Source organism: Pygoscelis adeliae, unplaced genomic scaffold (assembly GCF_000699105.1).
Source record: "Pygoscelis adeliae isolate BGI_AS28 unplaced genomic scaffold, ASM69910v1 Scaffold183, whole genome shotgun sequence".
Classification (NCBI taxonomy): Eukaryota; Metazoa; Chordata; class Aves; order Sphenisciformes; family Spheniscidae; genus Pygoscelis; species Pygoscelis adeliae.
Genome location: NW_008824536.1, coordinates 2,537,194 through 2,549,622, shown reverse-complemented (window position 1 = coordinate 2,549,622; position 12,429 = coordinate 2,537,194). Strand labels below are relative to the sequence as shown.

The 12,429-nt window shown below is 40.1% G+C and overlaps 1 protein-coding gene across 1 annotated transcript in view; it reads left to right on the top strand.

The window, feature by feature from the left end:
• Positions 1 to 12,429, top strand: part of TP53BP1 (tumor protein p53 binding protein 1) — a 44,373-nt gene that overhangs the window by 12,036 nt on the left and 19,908 nt on the right. Inside the window, exons 3-10 of the mRNA XM_009321608.1 lie at positions 864 to 1,016; positions 1,485 to 1,566; positions 2,493 to 2,638; positions 3,955 to 4,075; positions 4,416 to 4,507; positions 5,519 to 5,721; positions 6,781 to 7,430; positions 7,509 to 8,038. Coding sequence (XP_009319883.1) covers positions 864 to 1,016; positions 1,485 to 1,566; positions 2,493 to 2,638; positions 3,955 to 4,075; positions 4,416 to 4,507; positions 5,519 to 5,721; positions 6,781 to 7,430; positions 7,509 to 8,038 — 1,977 coding nt within the window. The remainder of the gene's footprint in view (positions 1 to 863; positions 1,017 to 1,484; positions 1,567 to 2,492; positions 2,639 to 3,954; positions 4,076 to 4,415; positions 4,508 to 5,518; positions 5,722 to 6,780; positions 7,431 to 7,508; positions 8,039 to 12,429) is intronic.

Sequence of the window (12,429 nt, the reverse complement as noted above, 5' to 3'; positions counted from 1 at the left end):
GGTGGCCCGGCCCGCGCCGGGGTGCGCGGTTCGGAGGGCTTGGGAGCGCCTGGCCGGGTGCTGCAGCTGCGAAGCAACCCCTCAGAACGCAAGTGGGCTCTAAGGCCTGCAGGAAACCCCAAAGCGATGTGAATAAGTCTTTCTGTTGCAGTGCCCTTGGAAAGGCTGGAGAAGGAGGTGAAGGTGATGTTGAGGACTGTACTACTTCGCCGTCTGTAGAAGGTAACTTCTCCATTTCGGGTCTCTTCTTGGGGCTGTGAATCTGACCAGCCATCTGTGTAGTTTTTCAGTTCGGCTGCCCCACTGGTCTCACTAGGGGTAGTTGTGCCAGTAATAATGGGTCAGAAATTGGCGTCTTTTTCCAGAAGTTGATCTATATGTTTTGGTGTTGGAAAAAAAATGGTGATTTCATGTCATTGTTAACGAGGATCTTGGAGACAGGAAATGGCTTAGGAGAGGCATGGGTGCATCGTGACCGGTAGGAGATGGAGCCTTTTTATGGCAAAGAGCTCCTGGCATAATGGTTGTTGTCATCAAAGGACTTTCAGGCACAGGCTGTCTATTATCAGGTTTGTTTTCTCATCACGGAATCCAAATCTGCTGCAGTACCTAATGGTGTTACATAAGACCTTGCTGATTAACACTGGTTTCTGAGTTAATGGCCACTGTCCCTGTTCTGTTACCGTATTTTTAATTAGTACAGCTGAGATCAGAGACTGTTAGTTTATTCAGAGTTTCAGCAATAGCCTAGATACTTTTCATGTTAGAGGGTGTATTTTTGCCCTTGTAAAGTGATAGATGGCTCCTTGATTTTTTTTTTTTTGGTATATGTATTAGTTATGGATGTTTGGTGTTAGATACAGGCATGTCACAGCTGCATTTTGGAGCTCTAGAGCTCTCGCAGAGCCAGGACTTTGAGAGTGACTTCGTGCCCAATGAAGGAGATGCTGGGCATCAGTTTCACCCTGGAGCTGCTGTCCCTTCTTCCAGACTTCAGAAGAACGATACTAAAGATGGTATGTGAAAATGATCTTAGATGTCCTTTTGTTGCTCTGTCAATTCTCTCTGGTTTCTTGAAATTATAGATGTTATGTTTCTTTGACAGGAAATAGAGTATTAGTAATTTTCAAAAATGAGTTCACAGCTCATTGGTAGTTGAAAATAATTTTGCCTTCTCTTTTCTTTGGGCTAGTTCATTTGTTTTCTTGTAGCTGTCCAAGTGCTGTCGTTGATTCTTGCACCTTTCCTTCCTAATTTGCTTCCAGAATATTCAGACAATCTGATACTGAATTCCCTCCCTGGTAAAAACCTCATCCTGGTCGTCTTTGTTGTTGTTGTTGTTGTTATCATTGATAGTTCAAGATTTTTTTTTTTTCATATAAAGCTTGTTTTGATATTTGTGTCATTTACAGAACTACACTTTCTTCTCTTTGTATATTAATCCAGGTGACCCAAGTAACATTTTTTTTTCTCTCTCTTGCTAGAACCGCGTGGGGACAGCACGGAAACTGTCTCCAGCACAGAAGCGCATAGTGCTTTGGAAGGCCAGCCAGAGAAGTCTGAAAGGTAAAACAGTCCATGTTCTTTGTAGGTCTCTTGCTGACGTTCTGGAAGTTGATTTGTGTCTCTTTTACTAGATTTTTAGACGTAGGAGGGCTCAGGCTTCAAGGCAAAAGAGCAAAGTGAAGGGAAAGATGAAGTACTGATGAGACCTTTTTGCAGCAGTGCTGACTAAGGAGTGCTTTCACCATTCCTAGCTGAGAAAAGAGGTGGTGTCAAACTCTTAACACACAAAGATATCAATAGGTTTATTTTTAAGGGAGAGTGCACTGGATAATAAAATATACTAATAATTTTCTTAAACAACTGGAATATATTAAAAGTAATAATTCCGTTTAAGTCACAGAAGTTATTTCAAAGTAACTTAATCACTGCAGCATGGGCTTTGGCCTCACAGGAGAAATCTAGAGGCTAAGTGGTGGCTATTCCAGGATGCTTTTGAGTATTTGCTATTGTAAGCTTTATAGTTTTAATTATTTTTAAATGTGAAACTTCAGTTTGTTGAAAATTCTCTCTATATCTTTTATGCCAATAGAATAATACTTAGCTCATCTTGTATTGTCAAATTCTTCAACAAAATAATATTAAAAAGGAGGTGAAACAAAATTCCTAGAATCCACATGGAATATAAGTCAGTAGAACAATCTGCATTCCATTTAAGCATCACTTAGATTGGTAGAAAACTTACAAAACAATTCTGAAAATGTAACTTGTCAAGGATGAACATGTTGTTTTGTCAGGAGAGAGAGGTTGGTCTTTTTGTCCCCTTCTTTTTTTTTTTTTGTCCCCTTCTTTCTTTTTTTTTTTTCCTATGGTATAGGAAAATACAGGTGAATACCTTTCATCTGTGCTGATACATTTTCTCTACAATGTTGCAGTATTACTTCATACTTCGAATTTCTCAGGTCAGTGACTGTGTCTTGCTTTTCCAGAACTCTGCAGGAAGCAGAAGAGCATACCAGGAAACATATGCCTGTCTGTGACCCCACTAAAACCGAGAAATCCCTTGATTCTGGTCACGAGGAGTCGGATATCTTGTCAACTCAGGAAGAGATGTTTCCTGAGAATAATGCAACAGGTAACAATAGACAAGCAAAGCCAAAATGTCCATCCCAGAGATCATCATAATCATCATCCCTACTTGATCTTTTTAGGCACGTAGTGTTTTAGGGTGCAGAGTGCTGTATTTTTCACGTAATTTCTGCTAAAATTGGGAATGCTTTGGAAACGAAAGGCCGCAATCTTTTTCACTATACTATGGAGCAATGTCTAAATGTCACTTCTTGTTAGAACAGTTACACTGGCTTGTTAAATACATTTAATTTCCTTTCTTTCTGTGCCCCTTGAAGAACAAAACAAAAAAACCCCTTTTTACCTTCTGAAACTGGCAGTAATAATGCTCACCCTTTGTAGCGACACACAATCTAAAGTGTGGATAAGTAGTGTAGGCAAATACTGTAGACTTTCTTATACTGGGTAACTTTGGCAAAACATTCCACCTTACTTCTCTGAATTGGCCTTCCTATTTGGGATAGGACAGGATTCTGCAATCAAAATCTTCGTACCGCAATTTTGGTCAGTCTTATTTGTCATCTAGGTTAACGTTCCTTCCCTGTAAGAGAAGAGATTACATGAAATAGGATCAGGAGAGAGGTCATCACTATGTCTTGCTAGGAGGATGTCTATGTCTGGTTTTGGTATCCACAACTGAAAGGCTAATAAAGAAATAGAAAGGTTCTTAACAATCTTAACAGTGAAAGGCCTAGAAAATTAAGTTTTGAAGGGCAACTTCGTCACAGTTTATAAAGCGTGAACTTTTTGTTCAGTTCTAATCTGTGCACAGCTGTGTCTATTCCAGTATGATCTTGTGCACGAACCCTCTGTATCCAGAAGGTTCAATAACAGCCTCCTACTCACACTGAGTCAGTGGTCAATGCAAGGTGTCTTTTCTTGTAAGAACCTTGCTTGTATTTGCATTCTAGTGCTGGATCAAATGTGCCGCTATTGGAGCCATTGGGGATTTTTCTTATGCTGGGTAACTTTGGCAAAACATTCCACCTTACTTCTCTGAATTGGCCTTCCTGTTTGGGATAGGACAGGATTCTGCGATCAAAGTCTTTTTGGAAGTAGGAAGACTTGTACAGTCTGGCCTGATAAAAATCTATTCTATAGGTACAAACTTACCTTTTTCATCTTAACTATATTATGCTCACGTTTCACATACTGACCTTTCCTGTGCAGTCCTTCTCCAACTCCGTGTGCAAGTCGGCTTGTTCTTGCCAACCTGAGAAGTAACCATGCGGTAGTGTGAACATCATTCCTCAGAATTTTCTGATCAGCTTGGTTATGGGCCAGATTTCTAATCTTATTTCCTTTTGTTCAAAACCGCTGCAGGGAGTGGCTGTCCGATAACCAGGGTGGAAGAGGGAAGTTCTCTGGCATGCACCCCTGCCCGCAGTCTGCAGCTGCTGCAGCTTTCTGGACAGGGATCCCTTGTACAGGAGAGTCATTCCACGTAAGCAAAAAAACCCCCAAACTATTGCAATAGCTTAATTGCAATAGTGCATTTCCACCACTCTTTTCTTTATTCAAGGACTTGTGCCTGATTTTAAGCAATCAATGTTTTAATTTTGCACTATGAGAGATGCATGGCTTTATTTTGCAATGAAATGAGCTAATGATGCCCATGTGGTCAATGGCCATTTCTCGAGTCTCTTGCTAGTGAACACCTGATACTCTCCCTTTATGAGAAGACTCCTGTTGTGGCAAGCTGGAGCTACATTTTGGGGAGAAGTTAGTGCATTTTCTAGTGACGTATGGTCTTCTTTTCCATGTTCCCTTTTCTTGGTCTGCAGTGTCTCTTCAGGCCTAGTTATTCCTCCTCCTGTTGCCTTTGGATCCAATGCTCTTGTCCCCAGCAGTCCTACTGAACAGGAGCAAGCAAAAGGTAAAAATTTTCTTCATGCTGGTCTGTGGTTGTGTTTCTGTGCTCTGTGGTTTTTACCAGCCTTTTCAAAACCTGCTAAAATTATATTTAAAGAATAAAGCAGGATTGAGAACACTGAAAGAAATAGATGAAGGGAGATATGTGTTCGTGACTCAGATGCTGATGTGCTGTCGATATTTCTTGCATAGCTGTCAAAACAAAATCAGTACCGTCAGCTAGCTCCCCTTCACTTGAAAGATGGGAAATACTTCGTATGGGATACAGCAATTGTCCTCCTTCTTCGGGACAAGCCATTCTTGCTACAGGCAAATATCTGTAGTAAGTATATACTGTTAGGGTAATAGAAAGGACAGAGGAGGACGGCATCGTAACATTTTACCTTAACTTGGATGACTTGCGCAATATTTTGAAAAGCTTTCGTATGTTACATGTGTGTATTCTAGAACACCATGCCAAAAGAGGGATTGTTCTATATGATACCTTGGTTCTTAACCATTTTCTCTAAGCACCCGTTTGCCATCAGGGATAAGATATCCATCCACACAGACTTTTAGTATGATACAAAATCACCATTCCTTTCTGTGAGATTCCTGTCACAGAATGTGAAATACTTTTAGAATAGATATTTTGTTAGCTGGGGTCTGAATTTGGTTGCGTTTTAATAAAGATAGCAAAAGGAAAAGAACTCAGAGAAATGCTTTTTATAAATTTCAGATACCTTTTTCTAATTGTAGAAGTTCTAGACTTGTAGCAAAATAGTTACATGAATTCTTAACAAAACACTTTCTCCCCACCTTAAATTTAAGGATATGACATTTTTTGTTGATTTTTTTTTTTTTTTTTTTTTTGTCTCCAAAAAGAATTCACCTGGAGAGAAGATTTTAGATTCACCCATTAAAGTTTGAGAAAGTTGCATACGCCACTGAAGACAAGTCTTTTAATAGGATATTGGAGACTTTAGGTACAATGCAATAATTTGCTAGTAATGTATTTTCTGCTCTTTCAAACCAGATGAACAGGTGGATATATCTATCCCTGCAGAAGGAAGAGAGCTGATGCAGAAGCAGAGAGGAGATACACTAGTGGAGATGGCCATCCCATGTATCCCACCAGGACCTCTTGTCCTGCCACAAGCTTCAACTCCAGTGTCCCACAGTGCCCCAACCTTCTTTCCTGGATCTTTACCTATGCCATCACAACCAGAGTTCTCTCATGTAAGGGTTCACACAGATATCTTTCCTGAGGTTTTTATATGGCTGTTGCAGAAGATGTGTGTTTGAGTCAGCCTCTGTGCTTCTGTGTTGAGCTTCCCTACTAAGTTGGCTCTCATCAGCTTCCCTGTTCCCACCAGTCACAGTTGTATATTGATCATACTGTGTGGCAGTTTATCCTGCAGAGAAAATGCGGAACAGCTTAAGAGGGCATAGTTACTGCACGTAGAATTTGTTGTCTTTTAATCTGTGCTAGAAACCTTTTTTCTGCTTTTTTTTCCCTTTCTCTCTTTGAAAGGCTGCTGCTTTCTGATGCTGAACTGGGCGTCCTGCATCTCAAACTGCGTCATAAATTAGACTTTTATCAGGATAGACCTTGGCATCATTTGTCATGGAGAAAGTGAAGCTGTTTTGTAATAAAGCATTTGTATTCTCCTACAAGACTAGAATTCATTTACTGAATTTTTCAAGTTGCTTATTCGTGTTATCTGTTGTTTCCTTTGTGCTTTTTGATTCTGGAAGTTATTACTGTTCAAAGGGATTTAACAGACAGTTGGTGGCTTTATAGCTTAATATTACAAATTTTATCAACTTAAGGCAGAAAATAAAGGTTGTACTAGAGACTTCAGTAGTCGAAACAGGGCTTCTCCTTAGCTGAAAGCAGCTTTCATGCTAATATAATAGATTCTTCCAGAGAACATTTCCAGAACCGTTGGTTGTTTGACTAAAAATAGCTACTAATTTGCCATATTTGACCTGTACTTCGTGATTTGGTAGTGTGAGAGGTGTACCAAGGATTGTGTCTGACTGTGCCACAGAGGTACTAAAAAGTTATGGGTGGTGATAATTTTTCTCAGCAAGAACGGGGCAATTCTGACTCATATAAATGGGGGGGGGAAGTAGTTGTTGGTTTTGGGTTTGTTTGTTTGTTTGTTTTTTAAATCTGTAGTTTTGTGCTGAGCTTGCTCTGCTCCATAATCCAGTGTAATGTTCTAGGAATAACAAATAAACAGTCCTACTTGGGGTCCCCTGATGTTCCACATCCCACTTTTTTCATTTTAGGATATCTTTGTTCCAACTCCAAGCCCAGAGAAGAAGCATGAAGGAGAAGAAAAAGCTGCTGCTTTAACCCGTTTATGCTTACGAGGAGATCTCTCTGGACCCACAGATGATTTGTCAAAGACATCTACAGGTGACTCTTTGTCACAGCCTTCTGAGTCCTGTAAGCTGATACTTTCTGCAAGTGCCAGCAGCCAGCCCACAAATACAGAAGTCGGTTCAAGTTCAGGCTCTCTGAACACGGGCCAAGATAGCGAAACCACCCAGGTGGAGATGAGTTCTGAATGCAAGGCCTCAGACTTGAGACTCTGTTCTGTGGAGAATGGCAACATAAAACTGAGACTGGATGCAGGTGATAAAGCCCTCTCAGAAAACTGTGAAAAAGCAGAAAAGGAGGATTTACAGACTGCAGGAAAGCCTGTAATGCAGTTAGTTAGTGCAGATGTAGCAGGAGATGGGTCATTAGCCCCTACAGCTCATCGGGAGATAGAGTGTATTTCTGGAAGTCAGGCTGCTGCAGATCAGTCTGGTCTGCCTGAGATTTTGTCATACGCTCAAGGTAGAGAAGCACAGTCTGAGGATTATCCATTGGAAGAGACTTCTGAACCTGAGGCAGTTCCTGAGACTCAGTGTGAAGAACAAGAAGAAAAACTGCAAGTAAAAGAGAAGCAAATAAATGAAGATGGGTCCCTTGTTAATATAACGCTTTCTCAGAGGTTTGTTCCTGAAAGGGAAGTACAGTGTCATGAAGATATGGAAGTGGAATTTGCTGATGGTTCTTGTAAAAATAGCAAAAATTTGTCTGATCAGGCCCAAGAATTAGAAAAGATGGGACCAGAAATCCGGGGAAAAGAGACTTCAAAAGGTTGTACTTCTGGCACTGGAGAGGCAAAGAGCATGGATAAACTGCCCTTTAAGGCTGCTTCGGAAAACATGCCAAAGCTCAATAAAGTTTTATCTAAGGCTTCTGTAGGGGAGTTACTGGAACACAACAATTTGTTTCCGAAGTTGAAGAGTGACGTTCCATCGGAAGTGGCGTTGTGTGCCAAAAAACATCCAGGTTGTTCAGAATTAGGACAGATAATGATAACAGGGAATCAGCCACCACTTCAAGAGAGAGGGGTTGACGCGCTGGTGACTCAGCAGGAGAGTCAGGTGCCAAAGAATACGGAGGATACTGTTAGGACAAGGAATCCAGAGCAAGAAGAGCAGATGCAGCCACAGGAGAAGGCAACTGCTAAATCCCCCAGTCCTTCCAGTGGTAAGTGAATTTAGGTTACTAGTTCACAGGTGTGTATTTTGAATAGTGTCAAGGACAGCTGTGTACAATCCTCAGTGTTTTCAGGGAGCACTGATCTTGGATGTGCGTTGAACAGTGTCTCTTAAAAGCAGCACTACAAGTTACTGTGTTACATGCATAACATGCCTTTACTTTTTTCCCCGTTTGTCACGCTACTGCAGGCAAGAATGATAAGGTAATTCTTGTTCCTAACACTCTCTCGCTATTTTATGGCAGAAATGCAGAGCAACTTTGAAAACTCAGAATGTTGTGACCTTGGCAATGCTCAGGGAGTTTTGTAACTTCCCCCTCCGCCCCAAAGCAACAACAGTAGTGTCCTTGAAAGGAAGGTGGTGTGTGGTAGTCTGTATTTTCACTCTTGTAGCTCTCCGTGCTTTTTTTTTTTTCTTCATTCTCAGAGAAGAATTTTCTTTGTGGGGGTGTACAGAGCAGCTTTGAGCTAGAAACTAATACAGCAAATTTATTTTGAGATTATTTTAAAGTAGAATGGCTTTTCACTTGCACGTAAGCTGTGGCTTGGCAGATATTGTCATGATGTGTTGAAATCCTTTTAACATCCTGTTGTGTAGTCATACAAAAAATGTGGGGTGCTATACCTGAGTTTTGTGGAGCTTTTGCCTCTTAGTTGGCTTCATTTTAAAACAGAGTTCCGTACTCCTCAAATAAGAAAGTAATAGAAAACGAGGTTTTACTAGAGCTTTGTCTTGAATTGTAAATATTTTTGAGATCTAAGTAATCTTTCATTAAACTGCAGGATCAGATAGAGAGTTTTCCGCCTCTTACGATGATGGTAGGTGACTTCCAGTCTCCTGAAGTTGGTGATTAGGAAAGTTGAGGGTCTGAAAACATTAGTTGTCAATAGGTGATGGTTGTCTTCACATCTCCTGAGCAGACCGGTATGTTAGTAGAGGTTTATTTAACTCTTCACTGATTTGCTAGGTAGTTTATGCTCCGTGAATTATCTAAGTCCTTCAGATAGAGTACAATGGAAGATCAATAGAATTGTGCAGTGCTATTAGAATTAAATGAGATGTCTAGCAGGGAAGATGTTTTTGAACCATCTGATAGATTGACCAGTCTGTGATTTTGATTTGTGGAACCTATAAAGCTGTGGGCTAGATAGAATTTCTCTTACCACTCAGAGGTCATGGTATTGTTATATAGTCCTATAGTCTGTTCTGCAGAGCTTTATTCAAGTGATAATGTTTTCTAGTTTTTCCTTTTGAGAACTTAGTGTAAGATACGCTGCTTAAAAAACATTTCCTAACACTCAGCCTTCTTTTTCCCTTTACGTACTCAATTGATAACCGGTCTGAATAATTTCCTATTCTTTGTCAGGGAGGGACATCTCTCTTACTTTCTCTGCCAATTTATGTTTGGGTTTTTTTCAAGAGCTGTACATTTCTTCAAAACTTCTCTCATCAGTCTCACGAGTCCAATATTTTTTGTTACTGTTTTCTGAACTACTTGCTTAATTTTTCCAGTTACGAACTGATCCTTACTGCCGTTTATGGCAGCTTTGGCTGTTTCTTCCTGAAAGCCTTTTGAGCTCGTTCTTATATGGTTCCCTCCCCTTTTCTTCAGTTCTTGTGACCTTGAACGGTGCTGACTTCTGGAACATGTGATCCTGTTTGGAAAGGTCAAAATGGCAGATTTCAAAAAGGAGCAAGATGAAGAGCTTTCTTCTTTATGTCTGAACAGAAGTAGGTGAGATGACTTTGAAGTGCTAGATGGAGAATTGGATGAAAAGGGATTGAGTGTAATACTTATATGTGTTTTTAATACCAAATTTGCTGACAAGTTTGAGAAAGGTAACCATTTAATAGTATGGAGCTGGCTGGTGAGAAGAAACTCAAGATACTAAAAAATAGGATGAAGGTAGTATCTTACATTGTAAGATAAGAATGACAGGTAAATATTGATACCCGTAGAAGTTACATTACAGTGAGGTGTGGAAAAGAGATTTGAATGCTTATGCAGGTCATCAGTTTTGGAGAGACTTTCAGCAAAAGATAATACGGGTTTTCAAGCTAGACTTTGTTATAAGTATCTGTTGACCTATTTTAAAACAAAATGAAGCTCAAATTATTTTCAAGGAGTATGGATCCTTGTGGCAACAGCTTTTTAACATCATTGACATCTGAGAACAACTTCTGCAGTGGTTACTTTGTTTTGAGCTAAGTATATGTCTAGTCATGTAAAAATTCCCATGCTTTAGGGGTTCTGATACCTTCTTTGTTTAGATTTAAGAGCTCCACTTTCCCAATAACATAGTCATCTGAATTAATCTGTATTGTTGAGCGCTGCTTAATATACCAGCTATCATAGCAATTTAATTGTCGTAACTTTTGCACCCATTCTTCTGAATGCAGTCGGACCAGTCAGATGTTTGGGAGCTTTTTTGGTTTTGCATTCTTTAACATCCCATAACTAGGGACCATCACTTTCTTTCAGAATGTTGTAGCAAACTGCTTCGTTGTTGAGTGTGAGAGTAGAGTATTTCAGTTGGCCAGAAAGGCAATGATTTTTTTTTTTTTTAAATTTAGTGCATTCTCTGACAGTAGAGGCTTTGTTGGCTTAGGGAACCAGTGCTAAGCAAGTAACATGCTGGAGGCAATTCGGTGGATTGTTTTGTCGATCAAGATATTAGTGTCATCAGTTTCAGATTTAAGTTCTTAATTTGTGGTATTTAGATGTGTCTTAGCAACATCTTATCCAAAGTTTGGAGGCTGTCTCTTTAATGATATTTAGGGAAAGCTTTGGATATTGTTTATAAGTGGTACAATTGAATCATGCTGTAATTTTTCGAACTGGGGGGAAGCTTCAGTGACAGATTTTGGAGACTGCACACAAAATCTGAATCACCAGGGTTTGAGATACTCTGTAGACCAAGAAGACCAGCTTCTTTGTTAGTGTTAGATTATTCTCTTGCCATTTAATGTTGGGGTTTTTTTTTGTTATTGTTGCTGGGGTGGGGTTCTTTTCAGTCTTTCCCGTTCAGTGGCTTGCAATAGGTCACTGTGCCTTTGTGATAACTCTGGACTAAAGACTCAAACTCATGGTATCTGTGAATTGAGATAGTACAACGGTCAGAAGAACAATTACACTGCATCAGTCTAGCTTGGTATACAAGTTCCTCCAGTATTGAATAGCAGATGCATATGGATGAATGTAAGGGCAAAAATGCAGTGGGGAGATACTTCTGAAGAAGTCTCTCTCTCATCATCAGGAAAAGTATTGTTTAGGAACATGCTGAGTCTGAAGTGATGTCTTTTGTTTTTTGATATCTTGGATAGGTGTGGTTTTCTCCCCCACCATGGAATTTCCGTGTGTGTTTTTTTAGAATGTCTGTAAACTTTTAGGCTTCAAAGCTTCCTGCAGTAGGAAGTTTGACAGTTTAAATTATATACTGGGTAAAAAACCAACTCTTTTTCACCAGGTGTTAGTTTCATTTGATGCCTCCCAATTCTGAAAACTTTAAAATCTGAGAACTTAAATTTTTTGTAGAAACTTGCACATGGCAAGAATGAAGGAACTTGATATTAGTATCTGAAAATCTATTTCCCTTCTATTAAGTCTTATTAGGGAAGTGCAAAGATTGCAGGACCTCAAATGTTATTTATCATGAAGTTGAATGATGAAGTTTTAGATACAGTATTCTTAATTTCCTTCAACTGAAAGAAGAAAAAAAGCTTTATTATATAGAAAATAACGCTTTGAGGGGATCTGGTCAAAATACTGGACAGAAAGTTCAAAGGTGTTCTGATCCCATTGCATTTTGTGATCTCAGACTAACTTTTCTGTGAACAAGTCCAGAGCATTTGGTATGCTGGGACTGCATGTTTCTTAAGACAATTTGGCATGGTCAAGAGAACAGTACTGCTCTTTGAACTTAAGAACAGTATAGGTTTTATTAAATGAAATAATACATTTGGCAGTACACTGCTGAAATGATGATAAGATAAAAGGTACTCAATGACTTTTTTGCCTCGGTCTTCACTGGCAAGTGCTTGAGCCTCACCGCCCATGCCGCAGAAGGCAAAGGCGGGGACTGGGAGAATGAAGAGCCGCCCACTGTGGGAGAACATCAGGTTCGAGACCATCTAAGGCACCCGAAGGTGCACAAGTCCATGGGACCCGATGAGATCCATCCGCGGGTCCTGAAGGAACTGGCGGATGAAGTTGCTAAGCCACTATCCATCGTATTTGAGAAGTCGTGGCAGTCCGGTAGAGTTCCCACTGACTGGAAAAGGGGAAACATAACCCCCATTTTTAAAAAGGGAAGAAAGGAAGCCCCAGGGAACTACAGGCCAGTCAGTCTCACCTCTGTGCCTGGGAAGATCATGGAACAG